At 37.9% G+C, this 19,988-nt stretch overlaps 1 protein-coding gene across 1 annotated transcript in view; it reads left to right on the top strand.

Annotated features, from left to right (window-relative positions):
- Nucleotides 1-19,988, top strand: part of LOC121859266 (carbonic anhydrase 1-like) — a 75,999-nt gene extending 56,011 nt beyond the window's left edge. Inside the window, exons 2-7 of the mRNA XM_042356024.1 lie at nt 6,863-7,054; nt 11,027-11,148; nt 12,010-12,105; nt 12,745-12,859; nt 14,789-14,909; nt 18,344-19,988. Coding sequence (XP_042211958.1) covers nt 6,863-7,054; nt 11,027-11,148; nt 12,010-12,105; nt 12,745-12,859; nt 14,789-14,909; nt 18,344-18,482 — 785 coding nt within the window. The 3' untranslated portion in view covers nt 18,483-19,988. The remainder of the gene's footprint in view (nt 1-6,862; nt 7,055-11,026; nt 11,149-12,009; nt 12,106-12,744; nt 12,860-14,788; nt 14,910-18,343) is intronic.

Below are 19,988 nucleotides of genomic sequence, written 5' to 3'. Positions count from 1 at the left end.
AATCCAATGATAACTAATAACACTTAACAATCATTATCAGCGAAAGATGTACAAGCATTGGAAAGTGGCATTGTGTGGATGGTGGTGACCACCGTTGTCATTAATGCGCGACTGAGTTGAAGTGTGTCCGTGTTAACACTGTTGACATGCCATGGTCTACACTCACGCCATCGCAAACATCGGTATACTGTTTAACCCTTACAAGGTCGTGCAGGTCTTCAAGCAGGCTTTTGCTTTAAATGTTGTTTTGTTAAGCTTATATTCACTATTCAGGTATGCCTCTGTTAGCTTTTTCATTTTGGGTTTTAATATATATTTTTTCTGTTAAAGTACTGCAATGGTTTTCTTGTTTTTTATATATTTTGAATGTTTCCCTTCAATTTCAATTGTTTATTCCTTGATAGAGGAAGCGGGATCCTAGTGCTGTCACTAGGTACCCTTGTACAATGACACCAGAAGCATCTGGCAAGTGTGACAAGTATATACAGTATAAATATTATAAAGGGGCTTACTAAAGCCTAAGGAAGGAAGGATACTCCTTTAACACATAATCAATATTATTTACAAAATATCTGGCCAGTATGGGGAGGATCATCGTGTCTCCGTCAGGGGGTCGTGGAGTGGTGGTCCAGCAGGCGTCACGGAAGCGTTGTGTGTGGGGACGTCTTGGGAGGTAGTGGATAAGAGTGCTGCTGTCGGGTCTTCTGCATAATGCACAAGAGCGTTGCTCAGGGGATGCGGGGATACCAATCTCCCAAGCAAAGTCATACCCAATGATGATACGATGTTTTCCTTTACTTATTTCATTGTGGTATTCTTGTTTTATTCCTTTCTTTCCTTCTCTTGTTAGGATTATCCGGGCTTCTCTTAACCCTAATTTATCCTCTTTGCAACCAATCGGCCTAAGTCAAGCTTAGCTTAGTGTATTGCTTACATGTATACATTGTTAGCCAGCTGTTTATACATACAAATTACCTTCCAAAACTGGAACAGCATATACAGTAGGTCCGAACACATTGGTCTGAGTCTGAAGTTCCGAACGCATAGGCCGCCGCCTGAGTGTTCGAACGGAGTTTTGTCTGACAGTTGTGACACATGAACTTTTGTGGTATACCATACTCTAAGTATCAATTCATACAAGTGCCATAAATGATAAAAATCTTCGTTTATAGATAGTTTTCAGGCTTTTATAACAAAGTGGTTAAAGTTACGGTACCGGTACATGCTAATCCATGCAAGTGGCTAAGATAAGTTTGATTACGTTATGTATATTATACGTCAGCTCTTTGGTGTTCAAGTATTGTAAGGTTGTCATGTTGTGCCTTTTATCATTTAAAGCTTATCTGTTGATCACAACAACAACAACTTTGCGATTTCGGAACGTTATGACGGTGAGGTTGAAGCACTAAGAACGGATATTTGTTTCCAGCTTAAAGTCGTTGTTCATCTCGCCACCTGGTATACCTGTACGGTTTGCTGTGTATACCATGCCTGAAACTCTATTATTTTCTTAGTGATAAACAGGAGTAATTATTAGTCTGATAAATGTGAAAATAGAAGTCCTTAATATTCACATTATATGAATGAATGGGGTTTATTTAAGAGTTAGTGGATCATAAACGTAGGTATATTGCAGCACAGTAACCTTGAGGAGGCGGGAGGTGCTATTTCCTAGAAAGCTGTGGTGTGTGTCAACAAGGTTACCTACACCCCCCCCCCCCACGTCCTACACAACACCCATTCCTGACGATTTTGGGGTTTTCAACCTCACGCCTTCCAGTGCATACCCACACGACGCGTGCCGTAAAAAATAATTAAACCTACAGTAGTTAGATGTTACCTAATCTTAATTTCGCCTGAATTTACCTAACAACCGAATGTAAGCTACAGTATCAAACTGGACTAAATTAACCTGATCAGACGTAAACAAAACTAACGTAACCCAAACGACACCGCGGTGCTTAACAATAAAATTTTTGGGTATGGTGTCATACAGTGTGTCCAGCTAAGGATATTATTGTCGCTACCTCGCTACAGGCATCACTCAAAGCCTGGTGTTACGGTTATGACTATTCTATTGTCAGGTTTGTGTGTCACAGGAAACTGCCAAGTGATGTGTGTCTTGGTGTATTCTCACGGTAGATCCCCAGTAAGACGAAGATAGATCCAGGCCTTTTCTAGTGTCTGGTGGAAACGATTGGAACCATCATAAGAGAAATAAGCCTGTAAGGCAGTGTGTTGTTATAAGTAAACTGCACGCACTATCCCCAAAGCCTTCATTTGTGGTCTATAGATACAGTAAAATCTTACACAGTTATCGTGAAAACTTTCAGTAATGTCTGCGCGGTGAGATCACACAGCAAAATGAACAACCGGCAGGTCTCATGTTAGTTTTGTTGACGGTGGTTCAAGAATTTTCTTATAGTGCATGGGAGCGTTAGTCTTGGTCCCAAGGCACGACATGTTTCAGAATAAATTAATCACGTACTGCATAGTTAAGTAGTACGATATGTCCTCCGTGCTTGGGACACATGGCATTAAGTGTCGCCTCACATTCAACCAGATTCCATTGATTATTTCACTCCGTGTTAATTGTACTTAGGGAATTAATTTTCAAGAAATATGTCCAGAATGAGGCTTTTTTTTTTATTAGCCACAAAATAAATGAGTGCGCGACTGGAGTAGCTCCTCCTCTGGGTAAAGCAACCTTAAATATGGAAAACCCGTTACTTGATTGATGATTGCCTGGAAATGTTTTATAAGGTTAGAAGCTGAATAATTTATGGGAAAAACGTAGACCAACTGGTTAGCGGAATTCTAGTTTGATGTCAACAAAGTTATGATACTTCAAGTGGGTATAAGTACTTGGTTTGAGACTGAACTTTGATTATAAAGAAAGTGTACGTGTACCGGTAATCTAAAAGTAATTAAAGTTTGGTGAAATACTGTATCTAAGTTTGGTCTCTGGCTACCAGTGTGGATGTGATCAGTGGTCAATGAACGGAAGATAATTAGTTTTTAGTATGACGTAAGTAAAAACAAAAGATCTTGGCGTTGACAAGGCCACATACACTGCTAAGCTGTTGAAGGCTATTTTTAACTGAGGGAGAAAATCATCTTGGTGAATCGACAGTATGAGTCATCCACCATAAAGGTAACAATGCGGCAGACCAGGAGGATATTGCTGCTCTATGGAGGATACTACTCTGGGGAACCTTCACTTGTCATAATAGTGATAACTCTTGGAATGGATTTATAGGTAGTAGGCAGTTACCAAACAGGGATGCACTACCGCCTGGGAAGATATTGGAAGCATAATGTATTGTCTAATGGTAGACCCTGCTGCTATATGGCATCACGAAAATTGTGACCACGTCCCAGGTTGCTGATCTGACTTTCTGCCTCATTTACACACAATTACAGGGTCTCAATTGTTTCTCTTGCCATTAACAACATAACATACATACTGTTTTTCATTTTTTATTTCTTTATGGTTTATTATTATTATTTTTATTATTATTATTATTATTATTATTTTTATTTTTATTATTATTATTATTACTACATTTTCGCCCCCAGGTCCCGTTGTGGGCCAGTGACCTGTGCCCGGGTGGGCTAATCCCCGTAAAAAATAAATAAATAATAATAAAAAAAATATATATTATTTTTATTTTTTTATTAACTTTGAGAATCCGAGGTGTGTACCCGACTGTAAACACAAGAGGTAATTAATCCGAGAAGCCATTAAAACAGTCATGTGGTTAGTTGTTACAGGTTGTCTTGTCATAAGTAAGTTTTCAGTGATCAAATTTAGAAATGTATTCATTGCACATATTTCCATTTGGTTAAAAAATTTTAAAGAAAATGAATCCGGTCTCCTAAAGGAAATAATTAGTATTCCTTATACTGTATATGGAAATGCTGAACCTCGGTGAACTTATATGGCCATGTTATCGAATAAATTTATATCTACTTTCATTCATCGTTATTCTTGTCCTTTCGTTTTTTTTTGTTTTTTTTTTGCATTCATGAATTTTGCTTACACAGTTTATCAATTTGTCTCTTGACGTTACCTCTTCAAAATGTGTCACAGTGGACGAAGGATTTTGACAACCCTACCAAGACAACAAGATTCGCAGTGTTATTTTGAAATTTATCGGACCCATCCGTAAAGATACTTCTCTGATTGTGTGTACATTGAGTATACAGTGGATGTTAAATGCACGAAAATATATTTTGATGAAATTACATGTACGTACGTTCTTAAAATTCGCGTCTCTCTCAATATGATGTCCAGGGTTCGAGCCTCGGCCAGGATACACGGTGTGACCCCAAAGTCTAATTGGACTTTATGTGACCCTATCAATCATCACAGGTTTCCCGGTCTCCGTTTTCTACCTGAACTAACACTGGATAGACCAACCGCCCGAACGGCTAATAAGACGATAAGTGACGAAAAAAGTGTCAAGGTTTCAGGTCACGGCTGAAGATTAGAGCATAAGTATGGCATTGGGCATATCATATTACACTACAGTTCTCTCGTAGCTATGACAGATGAGGTGACCGGGGGAGGATTGCTTCCCATGTACAAACTTACAATGGACATGTTTTAACACTTATTCGGAAGATTGAGTGCATCCTTTGCCAGCCGGGTGTGTGTGGTTTGCTTTATGGATGTAAACCTAACATGGAAAAGGCTATTGTTAATATGAGGCATAAATGAATTTGTTTTTAGTGTGGTTCTTATGTTTCTTATGTTTTCCCAAATCCTCGCATATGCATTTTTTGGTGTTGCTATAGAGTGCGGTCTACATGATATTTGTAAAGTTAGCTTAGGTTAGTTTAGGTTAGATAAGATATCCTTGTAGACCGCACGCAATAGTAGCATCTGTTTTTTTTTTTTTTTGTTAGTGGGTATCAGACCTATTTTTTCGTGTATAAGTAAGGTATCTCGTGTTTTATGATATACAGTAATTTGATTCTGTATTTAGTGATGTGTTGAAAGCTCGTGACATTGTGACTGTACAATATTTGCTGGGCTGATTTTCAAATGTCTAGAGATAGATCGTTTGTTGACATTGTAGACACTGTTATATTGTTCATCATAAAGCTGAAATCACATTATTAGTTGGCGAAGAGGACAAGAACATGCCGAACTTTACAGTATGATGCTCCGTCACCTTGCGTGTACCTTGAACCCCGGTATTATGCTTATTTGTTTTTAATTCCGACGTTAAAATAACCAGTACAGTATAGGGAAAGCAGTGCATCGTCGTACGAAAGTGGCTTGCTGTTCTAGTCCTGGGCAGGGCAGGGCAGGGCAGCCTGAGTTTCGGTATTGACTCCAGGAGATGTTGTGACGTCAGAGCGCTCCTTGGTCCACGCTGGGGAGGGCTGGAGAGGCTAGATTGGGATGTTAAGGGGTTGGAGGCGAGATGTGAGACCGCTTCATCATCCTGAGCCTCTTAACTTTACTAGATTTGTTATAAAATTGAAGTACGTCAATTTGTCTAGTAATAAGAATGTGTGAGCACTTCCAGTGAAAGCGTAGAGAAATGAAAGAGGACGTGGGGGAGATCAGCGCGACAACGGGTAGGCAGGTAGCCAGACCTTGGTGGGAAATACCGACGGTGATGTCTTTCAAGTTTGTTCTTGTTGTATTATGCTGGTAGGCGAAGATACATAGCTTTTAATAATATTTATTGCCAGTAATCGAATCCAGGGAAAAAAGTCAGATAAAAAGGCATGGAAAAAAACTAACCTAACTACTGTACCGTTAAAATTAGTTCTCGTTATTTTTTTCTTGAAAGAATGTAATTATAAAGACGAGAAAGGGTAAAACATATACTTATTTGTTCTTCAGCCGTCGTAAAGACCCGTCTAATTACCAGCAATTAGAACACTCGGTGAGGTGGGGGGTGGGGTTCCAAGATAACTTGTGTTACTATATCTGGACGAAGGCGACAGTCCTGTGTGTTTTAGAGCTTCATCCATTTGTGTATCCATAATAAACACTAAAATCGTGTAGGCTATTATAGTGTCACTAGCAACTACTCTTATATACCTGGGACTCCGCAACAGAAATTTGATATACCCATTGTCTGTCCAGTCGTCTCTCAAAACTACTTGGAATTGTATGAGTCGTTAATCTCGCCTTGTGTTTCTTGTTTCGATGCCTTCATATTTTGACTAAACTTTGTGTAATTATTTGTCAGTATCTAACGTTATCAAATAATTACTTAAGAACTGTGAGTAGTCTCTACAAACTGAGTGTATGAAGTGTAACCAGGCATAACGTTGTTCAATTATCCGGTAGAGATTGACTTGGTAATTAAAGAAGGAATGTTTTGTGTACAGGGCATATACAGTATATATACACAGATATCTCTCTCTCCTGTATATGCCCTGTACACAAAACATTCCTTCTTTAATTACCAAGTCATTCTCTACCGTATATATATATATATATATATATATATATATATATATATATATATATATATATATATATATATATATATATATATATATATATATATATATATATATATATATATATATATATATATAATTTTTTTTGTCAATGTGTACAAGTCATGAGACTTTTTTTCCTGTGGACTTTTATTTCCGTCCACCCTGTACTCACCCCTGAAGATGTGAATTACACGAAAGCGCTTGGGAACTTCGTGTTTTCTTGTTTCATTGTGGTTATCAGCGTATACTTGGATCACACGCACCTACAGTGATTTACGTGCATATATATGTATGTATGTATGTTTTATTTGTCACTTCTGAGTGACATGATAATGTAAATTCGTGACTCATTCTAATAATGTTTTAATGTTTTTGTTATGTTCTGCAGGACCTGCCACCTGGTCTAACTTGTACCCCATCGCTGGTGGTAGGCGCCAGTCGCCCATCGACATCAAGTGCACAGCCTGCAAGTCTGACTCCCACCTTTCCAAGATTCAAGCTGTGTACAGCGGTATTAAGGTGTCCGAGGTCTCCAACACTGGACACTCCTGGAAAGCCCAGGTTTCTGGGGGATCCTCCAGTAAGTATATGCTTACATAATGTTATCGTATGTGGTAACTACTGTAATGATTCCTTTCTTCATCATCTGTGGTGGAATGTGTGTTCTAGTGTAGGTTTTCAATCTCTCTTTTATGCTTTTCATCATCAAAGACATTATAGTACTTGCCTATTGACCATTAAAGTAGTGTTCCTCTCTCTTTAGTGAATATTTTGAATTTAGTGATCACATAACACAGTCAAGGATGAAATATAGCCAATTTATCGACCAGTGAAATTATTGTATACAAAGGAGGGAAATGAATGGGGGTCTTCTAGGCCTGACGGCCCATTAGTGGCAGCGTGGATACTGCACATTTTATACGGCACAATATTAAACCTCAGTTATGCACGAAGGCAGTGTGGCCAACCGTGCAAACTACAGCCTACACTTTCCCAACCTTAGCATGGTATTCATTCACAACCAAGTGGAATGAGGATAAATTGGACCCAAATTCTGAGAGTGGCAATATCGACAATATGCAGTATACCTAGATTTTGCCAAGGCGTACCTCATGAAAGGCTAAGAATTAAACTAGAATGGTACGGGATTCGGGGAAGTTTTCGAGCGTGGATCGGAGATTTTCTGCATGACCGCTAGCGCTGTGTGATGATTAATGGTACGAAATCGTCACGTGTACCTGGGGCAGTTGGGGTACCACAGGGCAGTGTATTATTGTCCGTTGTTGTTTGCTTTTTCCATAAATGACATGCCAGAAGCTATACACTCCTCCACACAAATGTTTGCGAACGATGCCAAGTTATTTAGGGAAATTAAGAGCTAAACAGACTGCGTAGAGCTGCAGAAAGATCTCTGAGCTTCAAGAGTGTTCAAAGAAATGGCTGCTAAGATTGTGGCACAAAACGGTAAGGAGACGTTTATGTCCCAACGGGACGAAGAAACTCCATTAATTGAGACTGAATGCGAATAGGACCTGGGTGTGTATGTTGACAATGAACTGAAGTTCTCGGGCCATTGTGAGAAAGTGAACCAAGCAACTAAATTATTAGGTCCTATAAGAAGAGAGGTGCTTCCCCGCCTGGAGTACTGACACCCCACCTGGTCCCCGAGATATGCTAGGGACTGTCAGTTGACTGAAAATGTCCAACGGAGGGCCACCAGACTGGTACCTGCAATTTGGTACCTCAGCTACCCTGAGAGATTATAGCGCCTGCAATTGCTTAGCTTATGCTACAGACGGGCAAGGGTGTATAAACATCTCAAAGGGAACTACTCAGTCTTTTACTCTCTTCACTACTGATCGGAGCTGACGGACGCCCCCCCCACTGGAGCGGGATCAGATACATTCAGGAACCAGTACTTGCCAACAGTGCGTAAGAGACGTGACCAAGCGGCTAACGAGCCGTTTAGTGGTGAAGAGGATAAAAGTAAGTAAAAAAGTAAACAAGTGACCACTAGGACAGGAGGCGAGTACTTGGTCACCGTATATCTCAACTGAGAGCGATGGAGTGTTTGCTTTGTTTTTCGTTCATTCATCTTTACCTTGGTTCAGTCTGCCCTCTTTATATTTTGTTCACTTTTACTTTCGTGCGAATTTAATCACGATTCAAGGTATACTGCTGGTCAAACAACCCAGAAAACTTAGATTTTGAGCTGCTGTATAGTCGTATTGGACGAGTAAGAAATGAAGTTGATACTTGTACTCTTTACTTTTATCCTCTTCGTCACTGATCGAGCCGATCAGCCACTTGGGCGGTCGGTGACGTCTCTGTTACTCACTGTTGGCAAGTGCTGGGCATGCACCGGCTCCTGAATGTACTTGAACCTGCTCCAGTGTTGGTCAAGTCTGATCTTGAAAGAGCTCACACTCGATGCCGTCACAACACACTGGCAGGTTGTTCCGCGAGTTCACAACTCGCATTCCGAAAAAGTTTGCCCTCACAGTTATCTTGGACTTGTGCCTTAAAGTATTATTCTTTATTATTGTGTTTTCAACACAGTGATACCATTTTACGAGGGTCAGAGTTCACCAAAAATGCATAAGTTTGGTTCTGTACAGTATTTGGTCTAATTTAGCCATTTGTAAATCAAGTAGGATTGGATGGGGAAGATATGTTGAATATGCTGGTGTAAGTTGCCCAGTTTATATATTTTTTTCTGTTACCAAATATTCTAGGACCCCTCTCAATTCATTTCAGTAAGAGAGCCGAATAATGTATGTACAGTACAGTCTCAATCTAACAATCTAAAATTTGCAAGCTATACAGTCTGATGATTATATTCACGTCTTTAATACTCCTCTCATGGCAGTGACAGTGTAGTTCTAACCCACTCCTTCAGCCACGAGTCATATGTCACATAAAGGTGTACACCATCATCTCTTAGGTCACTGTTGTACCAAATTCCTGCATCTCAATTTTCAGAAGGTTGGTTAAAGGTCTCTCCATTAGAGGTCACGACCCTCAAGTTAAGGAAAAACACAGAATTTATGTCTAGAATAAGAGTTAAGAACTAATGGAGTAAGCTATCAGAATATTCTAACAGCAGTAGGTGAGAACCCTTTTAAATCCAGGCTAGACCTGCATTGGCACATATTCAGGCACTGTGCATTAAAGAGCCGGTGCTCCGTACCTACTAATACTGCATAACGAACACTGAATGGCTAGAGAATAATCAAGAACTGCACTGCACAAGTTATTCCCCCAGCTACCTGGATATGTGGAGGCTCCTCTAACTGGCCATCTCAAACGGATACAAAAATACAGTGTAACTAGATGTATTCTTGTAATCCCTACTTTTATCCTCCTCATCACTGATCGGCTCGTTAGCCGCTTGGGCGATCGGTCACGTCTCTGATTACTTTTCCTTTTCTTGCACGGGAAAAAAAAATATTAGAGTCGATGAGAATTTGGATCCTGTCACCACAACTGGAGTTCATTCTCCGTAGAATAATAATAATAATAATGATGATGATGATGATGATGATTAGTTAATTTTACCAATAATAACCGACAAAGCCATGGGATGCTTATTTCCAGTAGGGTCCTTACTTTGAAGGTATGTCAACAGCAAAGGGCCGGTATACACAAAAATGTCTTTTTAATGACAAAATAGTTCTGTTAACTAGCAGTAAAATTTAAGTGTATATACAAAGCTTAACGCAAACTTTTACCGCACAAACAGTTGGTGAGTACCGCTAAGGGTAGCAGGAGTTCATCATATAAAATGGTCTTATGGCTGAATAACCTCAATATTATTATGAAGATTTATTTCAATATTTACATTTATTTACATTTTCATCATTAAAAAAAATAAAAAATATAAGTATGCAGTTTGAAGGAGGATATATTAACCAAGGATAGTGACCGATGGCTTGACCTTACCGTGGTGTTTGTTAACAACCCTCATACACGTGTTATTGAGGAGCGGAATGGAACCCTCAACCCTGTGTCGGCTTCACCTTCAACATCCACGTCATTTTCCACAAGTAATGGAATGTTGTGATCTAATAATAATTTCAAACCAGATTAGTCCAAAATTCGTGCACTTAAAAGGGCTCCCGAGGTCTTTTAACTTAACAGAACTATTAAGGCCCTTGAAAGTTCTGTGTATGTACTATTAATTCTTAACAGGAAAATATCAACCTTAACAACTGTTTGTTCGCGCTTAAAAGTTTTGTGTATACCGGCCCACCCAGTGTTGTTTAACTTCACTGATCAGACAAGAAACTCTTCAACATGATATGGCTGCTGGAATACAGTGATGGCCACCCCATAGCAATGTCTTTTGACGTCAGATCAGTGTGGTGTGTGCTTATCTGTGTCTAACGCTAGCTGGGGATTGTCATCTTAAAAAGAAAACAATGGATACATTATACAGTGCAGCAGAGATTAGTTAATTTCTTTGGGTTTGGTCAAAGTATAATGAATGACCTATCTTCTATAATGTATAGCCAGGAGAAATTTTAAATTCTGTACTAATATTTTTTTCCAGGCCTGAAGGGAGGGCCACTGGGTAGTGACGAGTATGTGCTAGAGCAGTTCCACTGCCACTGGGGCAAGACCAATGATACCGGCTCTGAGCACACTGTGAATGGCAAGAGTTATGCCGCAGAGGTGAGTGTCCTGTTATGCACTTTACACTTATACAGCATTAATCTACATACAGTGGGGTATGCTATAACGAATCTAATTGGTTCTAGAACCTTGTTCGTTATAGCATTCGTTCGTTATAGGATTAATCCGTTCCAGGCCCCCAAATACAACCACTTAACACTGAAAAATATAATATAAAATTGTAAAAATTGTAAAAAAGTGCATAAATATGCATCTAAACCCCTGAAATAAAGAATATCATTAATATTTGTAATAAAAAAACAATAAATTAGAAGAAAAAAAATTTAAATAATGTTCGTTGTAGGAGTTTCGTTCGTTATAGCATACCCCACTGTACATACAATACAGTACTCAAGATGGCGAAGAAATAGAGCCGTCTTGGAACAGCTTGTGATTTTCTCTTGGAGTCAGTGGCACTAGCAAGACAATCTCAGGTCTGGTTTGCTGAGAGAAATATTGGCTACTTTTTTAACATTACATCCAAACTGTCTACACTGTGTTCGCTTCTCGGCAGTTCATGTTTAGGGAAAAAATCAGATGTAAATGTGCTTCAAGACTTTGAGCCTTTACATTTCTCCAACATTACAATATTAAGGGAAATCTTGGTTCCCCATTTAAGAGAACTTCAAGTTGTATAGTTTTCCTTTTTTTTATATTACAGTACAGTATACTGTACTGCATAGTTGAACAGCTTGATCCAGAGCAAGAGTTCTCAAGTTGGTGTCAGGAAAGTTATAAAAAGAGAATACTATGTGAGTTGGGGATCCCAGTACAGTACAACATTTACTACTTGCTCTGTATTGAAGATAGTTTTTGAAAATACATCACTCTGGATTTACTCTATTTTGACATTGCTTGCAGCTGCACTTGGTTCACTGGAACAAGAGCAAGTTCTCCAGTTTTGCTGAGGCTGCCTCAGCTGATGGTGGACTGGCTGTCCTGGGAATGTTTCTGACTGTGAGTTTTTGTATATTGCCAGCTTGTTTTTTTATCATACTATCATTTTATAAGCTTTTCCTATAATTATATAATTAGGGTTCACAGTGTTATGCTGACAAGTAGCAAAGAGGATAATGTAAAGCATAACACGAGTACAGTATGTTAATATTAACACACTTACAATAGTGGAAACATGTTTCTTTTAATTTTATAAATTACAGGTATGCATTTTAAAAAGCAGTAGCACTTCAAGGATTTTTACTTAAGGACACACACACACACACACATATATATATATATATATATATATATATATATATATATATATATATATATATATATATATATATATATATACTGTGGTGTCCCATAGGTTTCCATACAACGTATCACCAACGCCATTACAAGCATAACTCCAGCTGTGCTTGAACGTGTTCTTCAGCAGTGGAGGACACGCATTGAAGTGTGTTTTCAACAGAATGGTAGTCATGTAGAGCATATTGTATAAATAAAAATGGATTTTCATATAAAATTTATTTTTCCTATGTATGGAAATTTATGGGACACCCTGTATGTACCAGTAACTGTACAGTAATCCCATTCATCTGATTGTACAGTACAGTATTTGTTAACTACAGCACTTCAATACACTTTCAGGTTGGTAATGAGCATGTAGAACTGAACAAGGTGTGCAAATTGCTCCCCTTCGTCCAGCACAAGGGTCAGGCCATCACTGTTACTGAACCAATCAATCCAGCAGCATTTATCCCCAGTAAGTGACTGTGTTGTGTAAATGGTAACAAAGCTTGAAAAGACAGAGACATACAAGTACAGTACGGTATACAATACATTGTGGCAAATGACAGAATTCATTTTCAGTCCACCTTCTCTTATGATACACAAAGACTACCTAATTAGTGAGGGAGGTGGATGCTAGCACAGGAAAGCCACAAAGTCTTAGATTTGAGTCCCAAGTGGTTCAAAATCAATCGACTTAAGACTACACTCTACCAACACTGGCATGGTTCAGATACATTCTGGAGCCAGTGGATGCAGAGTAATTGCTAACAGTGCATACCAGAGATGTGACCAATGGACCAAGTGACAGAGGAGAAAGTAAGGCAAAATAATTATGTGATATGTGTGATATTTTATGAACATCCTGTATAAGAAAGAGAAGGGTGTAGTTTGATGTCAAGAATCAGTGAGAACGAGAAAGTAACTAAATGATGTTGCCAGGATTAGATGGGAAAGGAAGTATAAATTGGTGAGGTTGGCAGAATTAAAACAGATATTGAACTTATTGGTGTAGTTGGGAATAAATGAGAAAAAGAGAATGTAATTTAATGGTTTGAGAAGGAATAGAGGAAGAGTAAAGAAGTAGCAAAGAAGAACCCAAGTTATTTCTATGAAAAACAAGTCAGTAGGGGATAAATATATGGCTCCCAGGTTAATGTAAATAAAGTTGGAGTTTAGTGCATTGAGAATTAGGCTGTAAGAAGGTCATTCACCAACATGTGACCAAAACAAAGGAAGAATCACAGTTAGTAAAGGTGAGGTTGTGTTTATGATGTGGAAATGGGAATGGAAAAATATTTGTTGGACTTGTATGTGGGATAAAAAGTGTGCACAGCTGATGCCTACAGCCAGAACACATGTAGAGTCCAGGTACTAACTGGAGGAATAGCCCTGAAGCTGTGGTAACCTCTGTATGTGTGTTTGCATACATGTACTTCAGTGAGGGATGGCACAAGATTTGAGAAGAGGTTTCAACCACCTGTGTACATTTTAGTTTATGCTACAAAAGAACAAAGGCAATATAATGCAAGTTTGTGTACCTTAAAAGACATTACAATATGCAGTCAAGTGTAATTATCACTCAAGAGCTGCAAGTAAAGATAACGGGTAGGACTCAATTTTGTAAATGCTTGTGTGTGTGTGTGTGTGTTTATGGTCAAGGGGGGGTGTGTAGAGTGTGTGTGTGTGTGTAGTGCACAGTGGTAAGGCCAAGTGTCTGAACTTGCATTTATGATGGATATTGGCAGATACTGTATTACAATGTGTAGTGATAATTTATATTTTTTCCGTTTTTAAATACTACACTATTTAAATGTTAGTTTTTGATCAGAATAACAAGTGTAAGGACTAGATGAATCAATAATGTCTTAAGAATTAAAATGTGTGCACCATTTACTTTTTTTACTCATTAAAAACCATTATAACATACCCACTATATTGATACATTGATAAATACAGTACAGAACAGTATAACCATTGCTGTGATATAATAGACTGATTCTTCTATTGCCTCACTCTAACAACCAAATTTATGTTGTTATCACTCAATTGCCAGATTACTCTACAGTACAGTATGTCAATAACTCCCTACAGGTGTACTAAAAAAAAAAAATAGAATAAAAAAGAATGTAATATATATATATATATTTTTAAACATAACATTCTATTATGTATTTTCCAATTCCAGGTAACATATTGTAATTTAAATGATATTGAATGTTTTATAATAATTCTTTGAGGTAAATTTTATTATTTTTCAAGTGTCGACTAGGAATGCCTGAGTCTCACCTGGCTCAGCCACATTAATATTGTTGCTGTTATTCACTTTGTATCTTTTTCTGGCTAGATAAACTGTTTCGGTGTTAATATCATATTTCACTTTAATATATTTTTTTCATTACAGAAAATGGTTCATATTGGACATATGCTGGTTCTCTCACCACTCCACCATGCTACGAATCTGTTACCTGGATTGTTTATGAAAGCCCCATTCAAGTCTCACAGAAGCAAATGGATGCTTTCAGGTTTGTACAGTATGACTTTTTCTCAATCATTTAATGCCAAGCAAAGATGTGTGGGAGTCAACATTGAAGATGATATATTTTGCACTATTTGCCTAGATGGTCTTTCTCGAATAAGGCTATTCAGAAGTGTAGTGCTACCGTAGATCTGTAAGTCTGCTTTGTTCTCCAAGACTACCAGAACATGGACACCTCATTTACCAAGAGAGACTCGAATGTTTATAATTGTCCAATTTACTGTATACAACAGAAGGGTAAGTGGTATTTTATTATAAATTTATAATACAGGTATCCCTTGTTGTGCAACGAGCTTGCTGAGCCCCTGAAGATCCTTTTCTGTAAAAGCCTGGATGAGCAAATGATCCCCAGTGATTGGAAAATGGCTTATGTGAGTCCTATCTTCAAGAAGGACGATTGTCACTCTACGAATAACTATAGACTGGTGAACCTGACCAGCATAGTATGTAAAATACTTAAGAGCATATAAGAGATGCCATGATGGAACATCTACTACGAAACAACCTTGTAAAGGATTGTCAACACGGTTTTATGCCGGGGCGCACCTGCTTTAGACAATTACTCAAGGTACTGGATGTTTGGACCCAAATTCTGGAACAGGGTGGTAACATCGACAATGTATACCTAGATTTTGCCATGGCTTTCAACAGCATACCCCATGAAAGGCTGAAAATTAAACTGGAAGTGTACGGAATTCGGGGAAATGTCGTAGCGTGGATCGGAGACTTTCTCCATGACCGCAAGCAGTGTGTGGTGATTAATGGCACGAAATCTTCATGTGTACCCATCCCAAGCGGGTTACAACAGGGCATTGTATTGGGCTCGCTGTTGTGTGTGTGCTTTATAAATGATATTCCTGATGCTGTACATTCCTCCATACAAATGTTTGCGGATGATGCCAAGTTATTTCGGGAAATTAAGAACCAAGCGGACTGTGAAGAGCTGCAGAAGGATCCCTATGAGCTTCAAGAATGGTCGAAGAAATGGCTGCTAAGATTAAATGTCACGAAGTGTAAGAGGCTGCACCTGGGACATACCAACGGTAAGGAGGCATATCATGTGTCCCAACGGGACGAAAAAACTGCATTAATTGAGACAATTGTGAAAAGGACCTAGGTGTGTTCCTTGACAATGAGCTGAAGTTCTTGGGCCATTGTGAGAAGGTGACTCGGGCAACTAAATTATTAGGTCTTATACAGAGGTCGTTCAGATATCTAGACGGTCCGTCCCTTGTAACGATCTTCAAGAGTGAGGTACTTCCCTGTCTGGAGTATTGTCACCCCTTCTGGTCCCCAAGATATGCTAGGGACTGTCAGTTGATTGAAAATGTCCAAAGGAGGGCCACCAGACTGGTGCCTGCACTTTGGCTCCTCAGCTACCCTGAGAGATTAGAGAGCCTGAAATTGCCTAGTTTATACTACAGACGGGCAAGGGGGGACCTAATTGAGGTGTATAAACATCTCAAAGGGCACTACTCCGTTAAGTGCACTCACCTGGAGCTGGCGGACGCTCACCCCACAAGGGGTCACTGCTCAAGGCTGAAGAAGCCGCAAACCCAGAAAACTGTGAGGGGTAACTTTTGCGGAGTGCGAGTTGTAAACTCTAGGAACCTTGAGTACAGATACAGGTTGAAGCATCTTAATCTGCACTTCCTCGAGAGACGTAGAGAGAGGGGCAATGTGATCGAGGTGTATAAATGAAAGTCAGGGCTAAACAAAGGTACTCAAACCATCCAACCAGGAGCAAACTCATAACAATGGTTTTAAATTAGACAATTTTAGATTTAGGCGCGAGATAGGTTAACATTGATTTGGAAATAGAGTTGTGAATGAGTTACCAATCATCATCATTAACTCAAATATGCTGGATAGCTTCAAACATAGAACATAAGTTAAATGGATATATGAGCAATATGGGTTGGGTGTAAATGGGACTGCCCAGTATGGGCCAATAGGCCTGTTGTAGTTTCCTCCATTCTTATGTTCTTAAGACATTTATAATGTAAACAAGGTTTTTCATAGGAGTTTGTTCTCTCTGGAAATTAACTTCTTCTGGTAAAGATAGGGATGCCTTCTTAAACCCAAGGAATTCTTGGATACTGTACCACCAAAAATATTTATTTTATTAGCGATAAAAATCTTTAATTGCTTACTCATAAATGAGTATCATTCACTTCTACAGCACACGTACAGTAGGTAGCCATGTCCCCTCAGATCCCTTGGCAGTAATCTTCACCTTAAATCTTTGTCAATGCTTATTCAAAGTTCAAGGAGCTTGATGTTCTGCCCCAAGGTAAAAAGACTTTTTAATTATGTTGCATTGTTATAGGCTCATTATTTTCTGTGATCAGTGATTGTTATATCCCTTTGTTATCAATTAAGCTTATGGTCTAGATGTCAACTGTATTAGGTACTGTACTGTCCTTTGCTAAGAAATTTTGAGTCGGATTTAAAGTGAGATACTCCACTTCCGTAGGGTATTTATTACTAAGGGTTTGAAATTTCAATAGAACCATTGTTGGACTTTAAAAAAATAATCTTGACCTTCATTTAAAACTTAAAATTACACGGAAAACTTGATTTAGGTTGATAAGTTTTCTTAGTCACTACTCTAGTTTGTTATGTCCTAAGACAGCCGGGTTTGACTACACAGACAAACTCACATATCTTGTATGAGGAACAATCCCAATGTACTCATACTACAGGTCCCCGTTCCAAGATAATTGAAAGTTAAGAATGACAGATCAATGTGTATGCAGATAGTGGGAGGGTAATAAAAGAAAATGGACCCTCAGTATGGCAGGGAATCCTAGTGTTTTTGGACATGGTCATCCGAAGGGGGTTATAGATACTCATGTATAAGCAATGTAGATTTTGGATAATGCTTATCTTACAACGTAATTTCAGTTTTGAAGCATTTATGTTGAGCATTGTATTCACTATTTAACAATGGAAATCTGGAATTTTTTACTCCATTAAGCTTGGGCCCTTCCCATGACAAACTACTTTTTTGTAGAGGAGTTCTTTAAAGAAATAGACTACAAACTAAAAGGAGAAATGTGACTACTGTATCATAAAGATACGATCATAGAGATATACAGTACTGTATGTTGAAAACATTAATGTACTTTTTAAATAATTTATATAAATTGGTACATTGATAATTATCATATACTGTAGTAATAACTGTTCATGTATCTTTACTGTGTAATGTTGATGTTACAAAATCTTAACAGGGACTTTTACTATGAAGAAAGAGTAATTTTCTTCTTCCAGTATACCCAAAACATAGGAACCCTCCTTGAGGCTTAGGTAGCCCTAGACTCTGAACTAATTTCTTTGCCCCAAGTGGGAATGTTTAAACTACTCTGTAAATGTGAATTTTTTTTTTTACTATACTATTCATATACTCTTTTTCAGGGCTATGAAGTCCTATCACCCATGTGAGGGTTGTCCTCAAGATGAACTAGCAGGTGCACTTGTTGAGAACTACAGACCACCTTGCCCACTCTGTGAGAGAGTTGTCAGGGTCTTCAAGGATTCAGCAGAGGAGGAATAAACCTTGAGCATGAAGTGTAATAACATTTTCAGGGCATTGTAAAATTGTGAAGGATGCAAGATACCTTTTGAAAGTGTTTATCTCATTGCTTTATGGAAACTGACCCTAAAACTATAAAATTCTGTGATTACTTTATGCACATATTAAAATCTAAGAACATGACAATCAATTAAATGAAGATAATGTGAATTATTCCAGTGGCAGTGACAGTCACATGAAGAGTGAAGATACAGATGCCAAGAACCTTGTAGTACAGTACAGTACTGTATTGTGCTTTGCAATGTGCAGTCTTTGCTTTAGTTATTGCATGTCTAGAAAATATGTCAAGGATATTTAGCATGCTCAGATATTCCTGTAAGATCCCTAGTGGTTAACTTCATTAGTTTCTTAGGAATTTGCATGGTTATGTAGTTTAAATGCACTAAAGGTCAGGTAATAGAAAACCGGTGAAAGAATTATATGCTGAAGATGACAATAATAATCAATCTTTTACCTTCAGCAACATTAGATGATTCTTGGGTTGGTGAAGAATTTACCATACCAGTCTGTAGTTGAAAAAAGTTGTTACAATAATTGTCTTCCCTGATTTAATTGTTGGATGCCAAATACTGTTAAATAATTTATATGTTAAAATAATACTACCTAATGATAAAGTTTATAAAACATTTTCTTTCTGGAGATATTCATCACACACAAAGTGTAAACGAAAGATGAATGTAGACATCTGTTATGCATTGCAGATATCATAAATTTGATTTTTTCTCAAATTTCTGTAAAGCTTTTGTTTTGTAAATACATATTATTAGTATTGTTTACTGTAGATGTGTTGCTATTCATTTTATTGCACTATCATTGCAGTGATAAAATAGAAATTATATTGTTCTATAAGCTCGTGGATTTCTAAGAAATTCAGGGAGATGGACGTTGTTAGAAAAAGTTTATAGAGAGGATTTTATATCCTAAAATTTTCCTGCTTTATGGCTTGATTATTTGTAATTATGACCATGTTACTATGCAGGATATTCCAGTTCCTTTTTAAGCAAGTGCAGTGTATTCTTTAGTATTTATGTAGGTTCTTTTGTTGTATATGTTAACTTAAAAGTCATTCCTTGTATTCTATTTAATTATGCACTAAAATATAAATCCTGTATTTTGATTGGAGACGAACATCTTGGTTCTGCAAACACATTTTGATTGTGAAATCTTTAACTTGTTGATTGTAAATTGTTCTTGTTAAAAATGGTGTGGACCTTTAAATTTAATATATATTTTCCTAGTGAAATGTTTTATCAAAATAAGCCTTAATCTAATGAGATAACTGGAAGTAGATCAGTGGAGTTCAGTGATCTTCCTCTCATTACAAAGTGATCTAACTCGAGGGAAGTCTGTTTAATTATTGTACTGTATTAACATTTAAATCATATTCCCAGTTTCAGAAAATGTAAAAAACTTAAGCTCAGAATATTCTTACCTAAAACAAATATATATATATATATATATATATAT

The sequence above is a fragment of the Homarus americanus genome, unplaced genomic scaffold (genome assembly GCF_018991925.1).
Source record: "Homarus americanus isolate GMGI-L3 unplaced genomic scaffold, GMGI_Hamer_2.0 scaffold36188, whole genome shotgun sequence".
Classification (NCBI taxonomy): Eukaryota; Metazoa; Arthropoda; class Malacostraca; order Decapoda; family Nephropidae; genus Homarus; species Homarus americanus.
Note: the sequence above shows the minus strand (reverse complement) of the source record. Positions and strands in the feature narration are given on the sequence as shown.